Source organism: Boleophthalmus pectinirostris, unplaced genomic scaffold, assembly GCF_026225935.1.
Source record: "Boleophthalmus pectinirostris isolate CB_2022bp ecotype Guang Dong unplaced genomic scaffold, ASM2622593v1 HiC_scaffold_4, whole genome shotgun sequence".
NCBI lineage: Eukaryota > Metazoa > Chordata > Actinopteri > Gobiiformes > Gobiidae > Boleophthalmus > Boleophthalmus pectinirostris.
Window position 1 is genome coordinate 24,989,407 of NW_026571353.1, and position 12,043 is coordinate 25,001,449.

A 12,043-nucleotide genomic window follows, 5' to 3' on the forward strand; every position below is an offset into this window, starting at 1 on the left:
TTCAACTTGATTATATGAGTTTGGAGATCGTTTGACACACAAATCGAAATCGCGATCAAAATACAATTAACTGCACAGGCTTACTTGACACAGTAACAAACTTTGAAGCACGATATATTGCTACAAATAAATACAGCGCTAACGATAATACTGAAACCACTTTATGCTACTGACACAATAACAATAATGCAAGAAAATCCAAATAAACCATTTTTAAAATAGACAGTATCATTCAAAAAGCCTGAGCTGCAACAAATACATAGCAGAATAAACCAGTTATTAGCCATAGAAGTTATTTATTCAGCCCTCTACAGCTCAAATTGTATCATTTTACAACAAAAATACCTCAAATCTCCCCACTTTAATAAAGAAAATGTATATACAATAAATACTGATCCCCAAAATATATTGCTCCATCTGACATGTGTTGAACAATAAGTTGATATAGCAATTATCATGAGCGGCTTTACTAAATATTAGATTTATCAAGGTAGACGTTCAAAATCCTGAAATATAAAGTACTTTTGAGGTAATACGGGCCATTTCACCCGTAATTTTGGACATGTCTGAAATATAGCTTTGTCTCCAGGGGGATTTTATTACAACGTAAAACCTGCTCAACCTGTTCAGACATGTTCAAATGTGATATGTGTCTTAAGAGTTAATGTGACAGCGTTTTCACAAATGATGAGTAAAACGTTTGCACTCTGAACTGAATCTTATCATTTCTAAAACATCAAGTGCAGTTAAATTATCAGAGACTATGGATTTTCCCTCAAATTACACATATCCCTAGAGCAGGTTACATCATTGGTTAAAGCCAAATCTATCCATCTTTTACTTAAGCGTGCACTGTGTAACTTTCTTGTCAGAGGGTCCACTATGTGTTTGTTATGGTGATGTTATTGTTTGCCTTGAATGTTCCACAGTATGACATTAGTGTTATGTATTTTGCATTTATACATTGATATGGACACGTTAAATGCCATACTGTGGAATTTTCAAGACAAAGCAGTCTTCATGGAGACAAAAATTACTCAGTGCACCTTTAATTATGATATTATAGTTGCAGATTTCCTATTATCAATATAAAAAGATTCAAGTTTGCTTTTAACAATTCTTTATGCTTTATGCTCCAGTTGTTATTCAGTCTGAAGCCAAGTCAAATGAAAATCTTAGTAGAGCAAAAATGAAAGTGTATATGAAAGTGTCACATTTATTTTACCAAAAACCCAGACTGCAGGATTTTAAAGTTCAAAAATGCACACATGACTCGTTAATCAACGTGACCTTCTTTAGGAAGTGAGAGTAGATCAGCTGATGCTCCTGCAGGCTGGAGCTCTGCTTTCTAGTCTTTAAACTGATTCAGTCAATGGCCAAAAATTTAAATACACGGAAAAATTTAATAAATAATATAATAAAATAACAATAACATTAAAATAACAATTATTATTAAAATATTACTGAAACACTGCACTAATTCCATCATCATATAACATTGTCTTTCTTATTACTACTTGAAATAAGATATAGTATGTATGGCTAGTAAATTATCCCAGTTAATATTAAATTAATAATTGTTTAGCTAACATTTTGAATCTGTTAAAATTGTTTACGACATAAGCTTGCTGAGTTTAGCTTGGAACAATTGTAGCATAAATTGTTATAGGAGACTTTACAAATGCATGAAATTTATTGGATTTATGAGCATGGCTGTTATTGTTACTAGGGAAAATTGTTTAGTAGCAGATTACCATCAGGTTGGAGAAAATGTTCAGGTAACTTTATACCTGTTGACTCCCATATATTAAATTTAATACATTAAATTGCAATAAATACACAATAAATTCATACAATTTTATACACAGAAATCTTAACATGAACAAAAATCAATTTTTATTTTGTATGTGTGTGACTGTATCATTTACTAACATAGCCTACAGTAATGACAATAGTGCAGTCTAACCTCTTACTGAAAATTGTGCTAGATTGTGGCTTAACTGACTATATTAGTGTAATAAAAAGCTAATGCGTTGACGTGTCCAGGTAAAACAGTATCCTATGACTCACTGAGGCCCCCTACTGGACGACTCACACCCATGGGTAATACAGCGATGCACAGCGGATGGATGTAGTGTATTTTGCATGTGATTATTTATTGATGATTTCGAGGAAGCTGGCATGCCACAGTAAATTTTCTGACAGATGACACACACAAGACTCATTTCCACTTTCACGATGAAGAGGTAGGGCTGGAAAAGTACTACAACAATTGATTCAGACCAGTGTTTTCTATTGTAATCGACTTATCTAAGATTATGTCACACCCAGTAAACACTATTACACTATTTTAATGGTCTATGTTATAATGTTGTTTCCTCATTCACGCAGTTTTTCAGAAAACACGCTGCTCTATCTTGTGATGACATGTGGCAATACCAGAAATGCTCTACTGTATTTTTAAACTCCATGCAGTTTCTCTATAAGCCTTTAGATAATTTCAGCCCATTTCTGCAGAACTAAAACTCTTGCTTCATAACATCACAAGGTAGAACAGAGCATTTTGAGCTTTGGAGATGCAGACAGGCTCTTAATAAAGGATTAAGCAAATATGTGTTAATGAAACAAAACACAACTAATAGAAGACCTAAACATGACCAACTGAATAACAATACTATACTAATAATAATAATACTATAACTAGTTTAAAATTAGGTTACAAGATTATTATGTACAATAAGTGGCTATGAATGTGGTTATGTTTGGTGTATGAATCTGAATGCTGCAAAAATGAATTGGTTTCTTATGAGTATCCGCATGTGTGTGTCTAGTGGGCCTATGCATAAGCTTCCATTATTTGGAGAGCCATTGGAATGTATGATGTTTTAAATAACTTATTAACTTTCTTAAATATATTTCTCTATCTACTTATTGTAGTCATCAGAGCTTGGTTTGAATTCACAGTATTGTTTAGTAACAGGAACTATATTGTGTAGTTATGGAAGCATGTGGACAGAATGTGTAACAACGATGAATAAATCTGTTGTAGTCAAAGAGCCAATATTGCACTATTTTCTGATCTATGTGATAATGTTTCCTCATCAAAAACATATCTGTTTTGGCCTGGATTTGCCAGTCTCAAAAGAGACTCTCAAAAGATAAAATGTAGCTGTTAACTTGAAAACGACCACGACATGACATCACACGGTGGAACAGAACATTTTGAGCTTTGGAGATGTAGACAGACTAATAATAAAGGATTACTCAAACATGTGAAGGAAACAAAACACAACTCTAGGTATGTTTGTGATGAGGTACAAACATTAGAACATGGCTTAAAGCTCACAAGAGTAAATTTTGTGTAATAAAGGACCTTTAATGTCACGACAATGCTTTGACCGGACAAACGGACTATATATTAACCTATTTCCTTCCTTAATCCTTTGTCTCCATTGTGTCATACCATTATTAGTTTGTCTCTTATCAGACTGTCTAATAATAATAATAATAATAATAATAATAGTAATATGTGTTCTTAACAGATTCACTGCATCTTGTCTCCGATTGAAACCACCTTTACAGAAAGTAGTTTTACTGCATGAAATTAATATCTAAATGGGTTAAAATGACTTGAAATCAGAATATTAATCTCAATATTGCATAATGTAAATTTTTTGTAGAGAGTCTGTCACCCTCTTATCTCCATGGAAATGCTTTTACTTAGTTTGTTATATTCAAATCATGGCATTAAATGAAACCAAACAGGTGACACCAAAGTGTTTTAGTAGCAATGAAACTGTCTGTAACTGAATCTAGATAGATATGCTTAATGTCATACTGTGGAAGTATCCTTAAAGCAGTAACAATGGTTTGATTGGTTTATTGATTTGGGGGTGGGGGGTCCTGGTTTTAGACCTGGTTTAGTTCTGATTTAGACCTGGTTTAGATCTGGTTTAGTTCTCAGTTTAGACCTGGTTTAGACCTGGTTTTAGACCTGGTTTTAGACCTAGTTTTAGACCTGGTTTAGACCTGGTTTAGACCTGATTTTAGACCTGGTTTAGACCTAGTTTAGACCCAGTTTTAGTTTTGGTTTTGTCCTGGTTTAGTCTTGGTTTTAGACCTGGTTTAGACCTGGTTTAGTCCTGGTTTTAGACCTGGTTTTAGACCAGGTTTAGTCTGGTTTTAGTTCTGGTTTAGAGACATGGTCCATGCAGCTTATGGGAGGAGGTGTGGTCCATGTGACATACGTGAGAAGACATAGTCCACGCGGCGCACGGGCGTATGGGAGGGGGGTTTGCACTTTCGCGGCCCGGTACCAAACAACCCACAACCAGCTATCGGTCCATGGCCCAGGGGTTGGGGACCCCTGACCTATAGCATTCAGCTCCGGTCATATAAAGCTTATGAGGCGAGAGATTATAGGGTGAATTTGTAACTGAGTTCCATATTAGCAATCGGAATTTATTAACAGACTAAATAGCAAAATAAAAACACCAGGATCATGTAGAGCGGGTTAATACAAACATTTTAAATGACAGCTCACAGCAGCAGTTACAGAGAGACGGGTCACAATTTTTCAGTGTCAAGTCAATTGGATTTATATAAAGAGTCTATGGATATGACATGATATTCTGAATTCAAGCTATTTTAAACCAGGTTAGATATTACATTTTTGCAGTGCGGTGTTTGTCTGTAGACCTGTACACAGATGACATATTTGTAATGTTATTCTTGCATGTGTGTTTCAGAGTTTCGTTCCCCCTCTCACATAAGTGGCCTCAACCGCACAGCATCTCTGAGCGGAGCTGACCGGACCGAGTCTCTGTCCATCAGCGGCAGTAACAGTCAACTCAACAACAGCCTCCCCGTGCAGCAGTACATCCCCGACTTCAACGTGCGCGCCCTCACAGACCTGCAGTTTGTCAAGGTGATTTTACTGTTACTCCTGTCTGAAATGATTAGAAATTATCATTATTACAATATTCAGTATATTATCTGTACATAAAACGCACAAACATAAAAACAGAAGACATCCAGTTAATTATGTAAATATTCTGATGTGGAGTTTGTCATAGTTGTTTCTGAAATGTTCCCCAGTATGGCATTAATTATCTATCTTGCATTTACTCAATTACAGGTGTTTTTATGGGTCATTTATACATTGTTGCCCTTTCACAGATCTGATGAGTAACTGAGATTGATAGTTTTAATACTGATAGGCAAAGCAATAACAAGCAGCAACAACTTGTGGACCCTTCACTTGAAAAATTACACAGTATTTAGTAATCTAATAAAAAAATTATCTTTATTGCATTATTTAACTGACGTGTCAAATTATTATCATCATTTTGTGAAGTTGAGAGAACCCCTTCCTTTAGACGACACTGTGGTGCATTTAAATTGTTGCGTCATTGTAAAAACCTAACCGGTTACCAGTGTGGCGACACCTTAAAAAGGGTGCTCCGTATGACTCAGTGTCCATAAAAAGAATGAAGAGCTTTAATGAAATATGTACAGACTGGTTTCCCTTATGAGTTTGGTTTAAATCTGGGTTCTGCCTTTTTTTTGTTTTCCGTCACGCTTTAACCCTTAAATAGAGCTTTCTTTTTCTTTACGTCACAAAATTAATTGCATGTTTACAGAAGTAACTGTAGGAATATGAGGAAATCTTTGTTACTCTTAACACTGTGAGTCATATTAAACGGTGTCATAAGTGTATATTAAAGAGCCCATATTGCGCTGTTTTCTGATCTATGTTATTTCCTCATCAAAAACACACCCAGAGTTTTGTTTTGTTTGTTTTGTTCACTCATGTATAACACGCATTCCTACTAAACAAGGTAAAAGGTGACTGTTAACTTGAAAATTACCACTAATTACATCGTGAAGTGGAACAGAGCATTTTGAACTTCATAGATGTAGACAGACTAACAATAAAAGATTACTGAAACATGTGACTGAAACAAAGCACAGATCCAGATAATGTTTTTGATCAGGTAACAGCAAGAATCCGTTTTGCAGAATATAAGACCTTTACTTTCAACAAGAGCTTTTTTACTGGGGTAATTTTAGTAGTGTAGTTGTAGTAGTAGTGGTGGTAGTGGTGGTAGTGGTAGTAGTGGTAGTAGTGGTAGTTGTAGTTGTAGTGGTAGTGGTAGTAGTAGTTGCAGTAGTTGTTGTAGTATTAGTAGTTGTTGTAATCATAATAGTAGTAGTTGTAGTAGTAGTAGTAGTTTTTGTTGTTGTAATAGTAGTAGTAGTTGTAATAGTAGTTGTAGTAGTAGTTGTATTAGTTGTAGTAGTTGTAGTAGTAGTTGTTGTAGTTGTAGTACTAGTAATTGTAATAGTAGTAGTTGTAATAGTAGTTGTAGTAGCAGTAGCAGTAGTTGTAGTAGTAGTTGTACTTGTAGTAGTTGTAGTAGTAGTAGTTGTACTTGTACTTGTAGTAGTATTAGTAGTTGTAGTTGTAGTGTTGTAGTAGTAGTAGTAGTAGTAGTAGTAGTAGTAGTAGTAGTTGTTGTACTTGTACTTGTACTTGTAGTAGTATTAGTAGTTGTAGTAGTTGTAGTGTAGTAGTAGTAGTAGTAGTAGTAGTACTTGTACTTGTACTTGTAGCAGTTGCAGTTGCAGTTGTAGTTGTTGTAGTTGTTGCAGTAGTAGTTGTAGTAGTAGTTGTAGTTGTACTTGTAGTAGTAGTTGTAGTTGTAGTTGTAGTGTAGTAGTAGTAGTAGTTGTACTTGTACTTGTACTTGTTCTTGTACTTGTAGTAGTTGTAGTGATAGTAGTTGTAGTAGTTGTAGTGATAGTAGCTGTAGTAGTTGTAGTTTTTGCAGTAGTAGTTGTAGTAGTAGTTGTAGTTGTATTTGTAGTAGTTGTAGTGATAGTAGTTATAGTAGTTGTAATGATAGTAGTTGTAGTAGTTGTAGTAGTTGTAGTTGTTGTTTATTCGGTCATTTTACAAGAAAACAAAACATAGACTACAATCCCATAGATCATGACCAAAAGGGTTTAGACTGAAGTAAAAAGTACTTATAAGGCCTAATCCTATTAAACAATGACAGAAGTTTACATTTACAATTTCACTTACGACTTACTGTGTATATAAGAGACAAAATATAAATTAAAACACACAAAATTTAATCCATAATTCATTCATTCTAGAGCTATAGATCTTTCAAAACAAAATGCTTTATAACCTTGTTTAAAGACTTCTACAGTATTGGACTTTTTAAAATCATCACTTTTAGCTTTTGTTTTTACTTATACTTGATTAATATTACTTTAAAGTATAAATATAATCGCTGTATCTGTACGGCTAACTCCATATTTTGTGTTATCTTTTCTCTACAACACCTACAGGTCACCAGGGCCCAGTACCAGAACGGCCTGATGGCATCCCGCTTGGACAGCACCCCCCAGTCTCCAGAGAGCACCCATCACACTCCGAGCCTGGACCCTACCGTACCCCTTAGTCCCCCCAACACCACCACCCCTCCACCCTCTACCCCCCTGGCCATCTCAGATCTGAACGGGCAGGACTCAAACACGCTAGAAAATGGACCGGACGAGACCACGTTACTCCTTCAAAATGAAATCCACGCCCCCAATAGTGCCCCGAATCACCACAGCGCTCTGGACAACAGTATCTGACCCTCAGCCCGGCCCACTCAGACTGCACATTTAGGCTGAGAGACACAGACTGTGCTCAAGAGTGGGAACAAGCAGATCCAAAGACTGTGGACATGCCAAAGGAAACACTGTAAGAAAGAACGGCAGCAGTTTAAAGTTAAAATAGCTTGAATTCTGAATATTAATCTTGTATTCATATTTTTTGATAAATAAGTTTAATTTTGTTTATTGCTCTAGAGTTTTTCACAAACTTTTAAGATATTTTGACTGGTATTTTTGGATAACCCAATGTTTACTTTTTACATTATGAACTAAATGAATTCTCTTTCCAGGGACAGATATTTTTTTCTTTAAAATATAGAAAAAAAATAATCAAATGTCTCAAAACAAATATAAAAACGCAAAATGATTTCAAGAAACGGCTAATAGTCAAAATGATTGTTATTTTACCAGATTCGCACTGAGAAATTATAATTACACTGATAATTACATTACAATTGCAGTTTCGTTTTACAGTGTGGTTCCCTGTTCTTTTGGGCTGTTGACTTGACATATTTGGGTATTACTAATAGACAAACCAAATAGATCTAAACCAGTCAAAATGACTCAGTGTAATATTCTGAATTCAAGTAATTTTAACTCTGTACATGTTGCGTTTTTGCAGTGAACAGACACTATACTCCAGTTGTTTTGTAAGCCTGTGCACCTTCATGTAATTGGACCTCTGCTACCTTTCTTTCTGTCCTTATTGAAAGACTCAGGGAGACCCCACAACCCCTTTTTGTCCCTCCCCAGCTACTGTACGCCCCCGAACCCCAAAACAACTCTGCAGCATGTGTAGCACTGTGCAGTCTTCTCTCCACTTGTCTCACCAGCTAGAAGGCAAAGAGCGTCTTACACCAAGAAACACAGCTCGTATCTTCCGTAAAAAGCTTATAATGAAGAACTGATATTTATTGAACTATATGTGTGTTTGGGTTTAATATGTAGCCTACTGTACATCTTTGCCTTTTGCTCGTGGTTTGAGAAGTGATCACCTCTTGTTGGCTTTCAGATTTTAGATTTTTATTTTTTATTTTTTTGATCATTTGGATCAAGATCTAGAATTTTATTGATTTGTATCTTATACTTTTAGCATAATTGACAAGTGAGATGAGTGAGATGGAGAGATTTAACCATAAAGACTGGGGTCATAGTTTGCAAATCAAAAGCTTTGGCGGAAATCAGCCATGTTTGTTATCAGCAAAATGTCCATAGAGATGCATTAGCGTAAACAGTATAAAAAGTAAACAAAAAGAGATCTGAAGTAATCCCAATAACTTCCAAGTCACTGCTATCAAATATATGTATTGCTTTGTAGTGCCTGTTGACAGAAATTTGAGGGCCTGGGGCAACAAGCCTTACATGGACCCCCTCTTATATAAATAGGAAGAGCGGTGTAGTGGGGATTTTTTAAGTGGGGGTACGTGATTCCTGACTGAACCAGGAGGACTAAACCAGTTCTAAACCAGGTCTAAACCAGAACTACACCAGGTCTAAAACAGAAAGTTGCCCTTACTGAAAATTGTAAAAGTGGGCAAGGTACAAACCATAAATTTTTGCCCTGACGAAGACCATCTTGCTGGTCAAAACGCGTTGGTGTCCCTTCATGCAATGAAGGACTTTTAATATATTCAGTCAGTGTGCCTCGGGTTTGTACCTTGCCCACTTTTACAATTTTCAGTAAGGGCAACTCAACTTTCTGTTTAAGACTACTAGTTTAACCCTCGTAGAGCACCTGTACTGCTATTTTTTAACTCTTTTATGACTCAGTGAAGCGCTCTGCCTCTTTTCTTTATCTACACCAAGTCTAAATCAGGACTAAACCAGGACGAACCTTGGACTTGAGAGAGAGATAGAGAACCCTGAGCCCGCGGAGCAGAGTGTCTGCAAAGCGCGCTTGGGCGATGGCTGAGCTTAGCTTCGTGAGCTCTGCACCGGTCCTTTCACCTGCGGTCACACGACGGTCTACGCAAGCACACCTCCGGACCTGTCCCGACACTCAGTCCCGGTTTATTTCTGGTTTTGACCTGTTTTAGTCCTGGTTTAGTCCTGGTTCAGTCCTGGTTCAGTCTTGGTCCCCTCGTGTGGCAGGTCACTATAAGACAGTACTGCAGATATGAGCCTGTGCAGGTTGTTTTTATAATTTTTTTATATCTCACATCGGGAGAAGTGGGTGGACGGCGTACCCCCACGTACTATGCCCACTACACCCCTGAATAAGAGGAACGAATAGGAGGAAGGAATAGGAAATAGGAAGAGGCCCCAATTCTGAGCCCCTTAGTCCCTTAGTCCCATACTGGGCTTCACATAATTGTTCATTTAAGAGAAAACAATTTAAAAATCACACAATAACACAAAAGGAAAACTGTCTTATGCTGAATAGTGGTCATTGCAAATTAAAATATCTGTTACTTTAAAGCTAAATGGGTTTTTTTGGAGAGAGTAACAACAATATAATTCCAGCCTATTGATTACATTGTTTTGTTATAAGATTTCTTTTAATCTACAAATTTTAAAGCTGATTATTTGTTTTAGCGACTAAGGTATTGATCTTACTATATTACAAAAAGAACTGCATATGTAAATTTAGCTGTCTGGCCCCATCTTTATGAAATATTATTGTTGTTTTTTTTATATTGTATCATCTGAAAACCAGTAATAGGTATCTCTAAACTGTTTCTTGACAATCAGTATGAAAGTATGTGTCACTGGGTACGTTGTCATTTATTTTGTTTATTTTATTTTTAGTTTCTTTGACTTAATTGTCTCCTTTCATTCTTGTAGCAGCTGATGTAAAACAGTTGCGGTTCTGTGCCTGTATATAAGTGTCTGAACTAAAGTGCGCATGTGACCAAAATACCATCACTTAAAGGTTCACTGTGTAACTTTTCTGTTTGTTGGCAGCACCTCCTGCATGTCTCCATGGAGATGTTATTGCTATGCCTGGAATGTTCCACACTTTGACATTAAACTTATCATCCTCAAGCAGGCGCTGAAACCAAGTTATAGGTCAGATCTGTGGAAAGGGTGACCTGCCTTACTGTAAGCATACATGTTTTTCACTGTATTTTTGAGCGATAAAAAGGTCTTTATTTGAATAAATGCAAAATATATGAAGTTAAGATGAGATGAGAAGTTTAATGACCTACTGTGGAACATTTCGGTACAATAACATTTCCGTGGAAACAAGCGGGTGACGGACTACCTATCAGAAAATTTACATGTTGTACCTTTACGTTGCTGGAAACACAACCAAAAGAGGGAATCATGTTCACCTCATGACTAGAAAATACAAGAGATTTTATTTATTGTATCCTTCAATGCAAGTGTGTACATAAAGATTATGTATTTGTGAAATGTCGGATGAAATTCATGAATTTTCTTGCTATTTGATTTTACAATGTGTTTCTTTTATATGTTTTTAATTGGTTTGGTGGGATTGGGTTCACACTGGTATATTTGTAAATTATTGTTTGTTTTTCCCCAAAGCCAATCCATGAATAAGGAACATTACACTCCGTTTTTTACTGTACCTGTACACACCTGTCATTTTAAATTAAAGGTATAGACTGCAAATACTCTGACATGCATTGTGTTTAATTTGGTGTTTGAGGTGAAATCAAAAATTGTGTATCATAAATGCATATTGATGTGCTGTTGGGTAGCTGGACCAGAAATCAAGTCTGCCTCATAAAGGGAAAACTGCGTATTTTGTCTGAGAGACCAAACAAAGACCTTCATAATACCTGTTTTATTAGGTGTCAAAGATTTGTGGCTCATCTATGTCTTGTTTTTGAGAAATCTTGATGTGACCATAGTTTCTTAAGTGATACAATGGAAAGGTGCATTAACTGCATCTTGGAATGTTTTGACTGGCTCTGTGGATTTAATGAAGAATTTCACACAACTCAGATACTGCAACTTGCTTTGTTCCTTAATCCTAAAATGGGACAGAATACAGACTTGAAACTTTCACAATTTCCTATTCAAAACATTCACTAAAAAGCAGCTCTAAAGTAGCAGCCTAAATCTCGGTAAAGTGATTTGCAGTTATTTTGTCTTTCTAATTTGACTTTTGATGAAAACCAAGAGGTTTATATCCACTGTAGGCTTGTCTCTCCCTTTTGTCCTCATGTTTTTTCTCTGTCACCAGAACTTGATCTAGACCACTGTCCACCAGAGCATTCACACCTGGACTTTGAACCAAACCAAACAAGACTTAATCCACCTTGACCCCAGTGTCTGTGTATGAATGTGTCTGTGAAAAAGTGACTGGTTCTTCCTATAAAGTGCTTTAAATGCCTTCAAGGTGTCATTAGGCTATGTAAAATGTACCTATTAATCACTGATTGGACAGAGACATTTCAAAAAC

The 12,043-nt window shown here is 36.1% G+C and overlaps 1 protein-coding gene across 1 annotated transcript in view; it reads left to right on the forward strand.

The window, feature by feature from the left end:
* Window positions 1–11,255, forward strand: part of LOC110172088 (metal transporter CNNM4) — a 50,380-nt gene extending 39,125 nt beyond the window's left edge. Inside the window, exons 6-7 of the mRNA XM_055161403.1 lie at window positions 4,749–4,927; window positions 7,360–11,255. Of these exons, the coding sequence (XP_055017378.1) occupies window positions 4,749–4,927; window positions 7,360–7,650 (470 nt within the window). The 3' untranslated portion in view covers window positions 7,651–11,255. The remainder of the gene's footprint in view (window positions 1–4,748; window positions 4,928–7,359) is intronic.
* The last annotated feature ends 788 nt before the right edge of the window (window positions 11,256–12,043 follow it).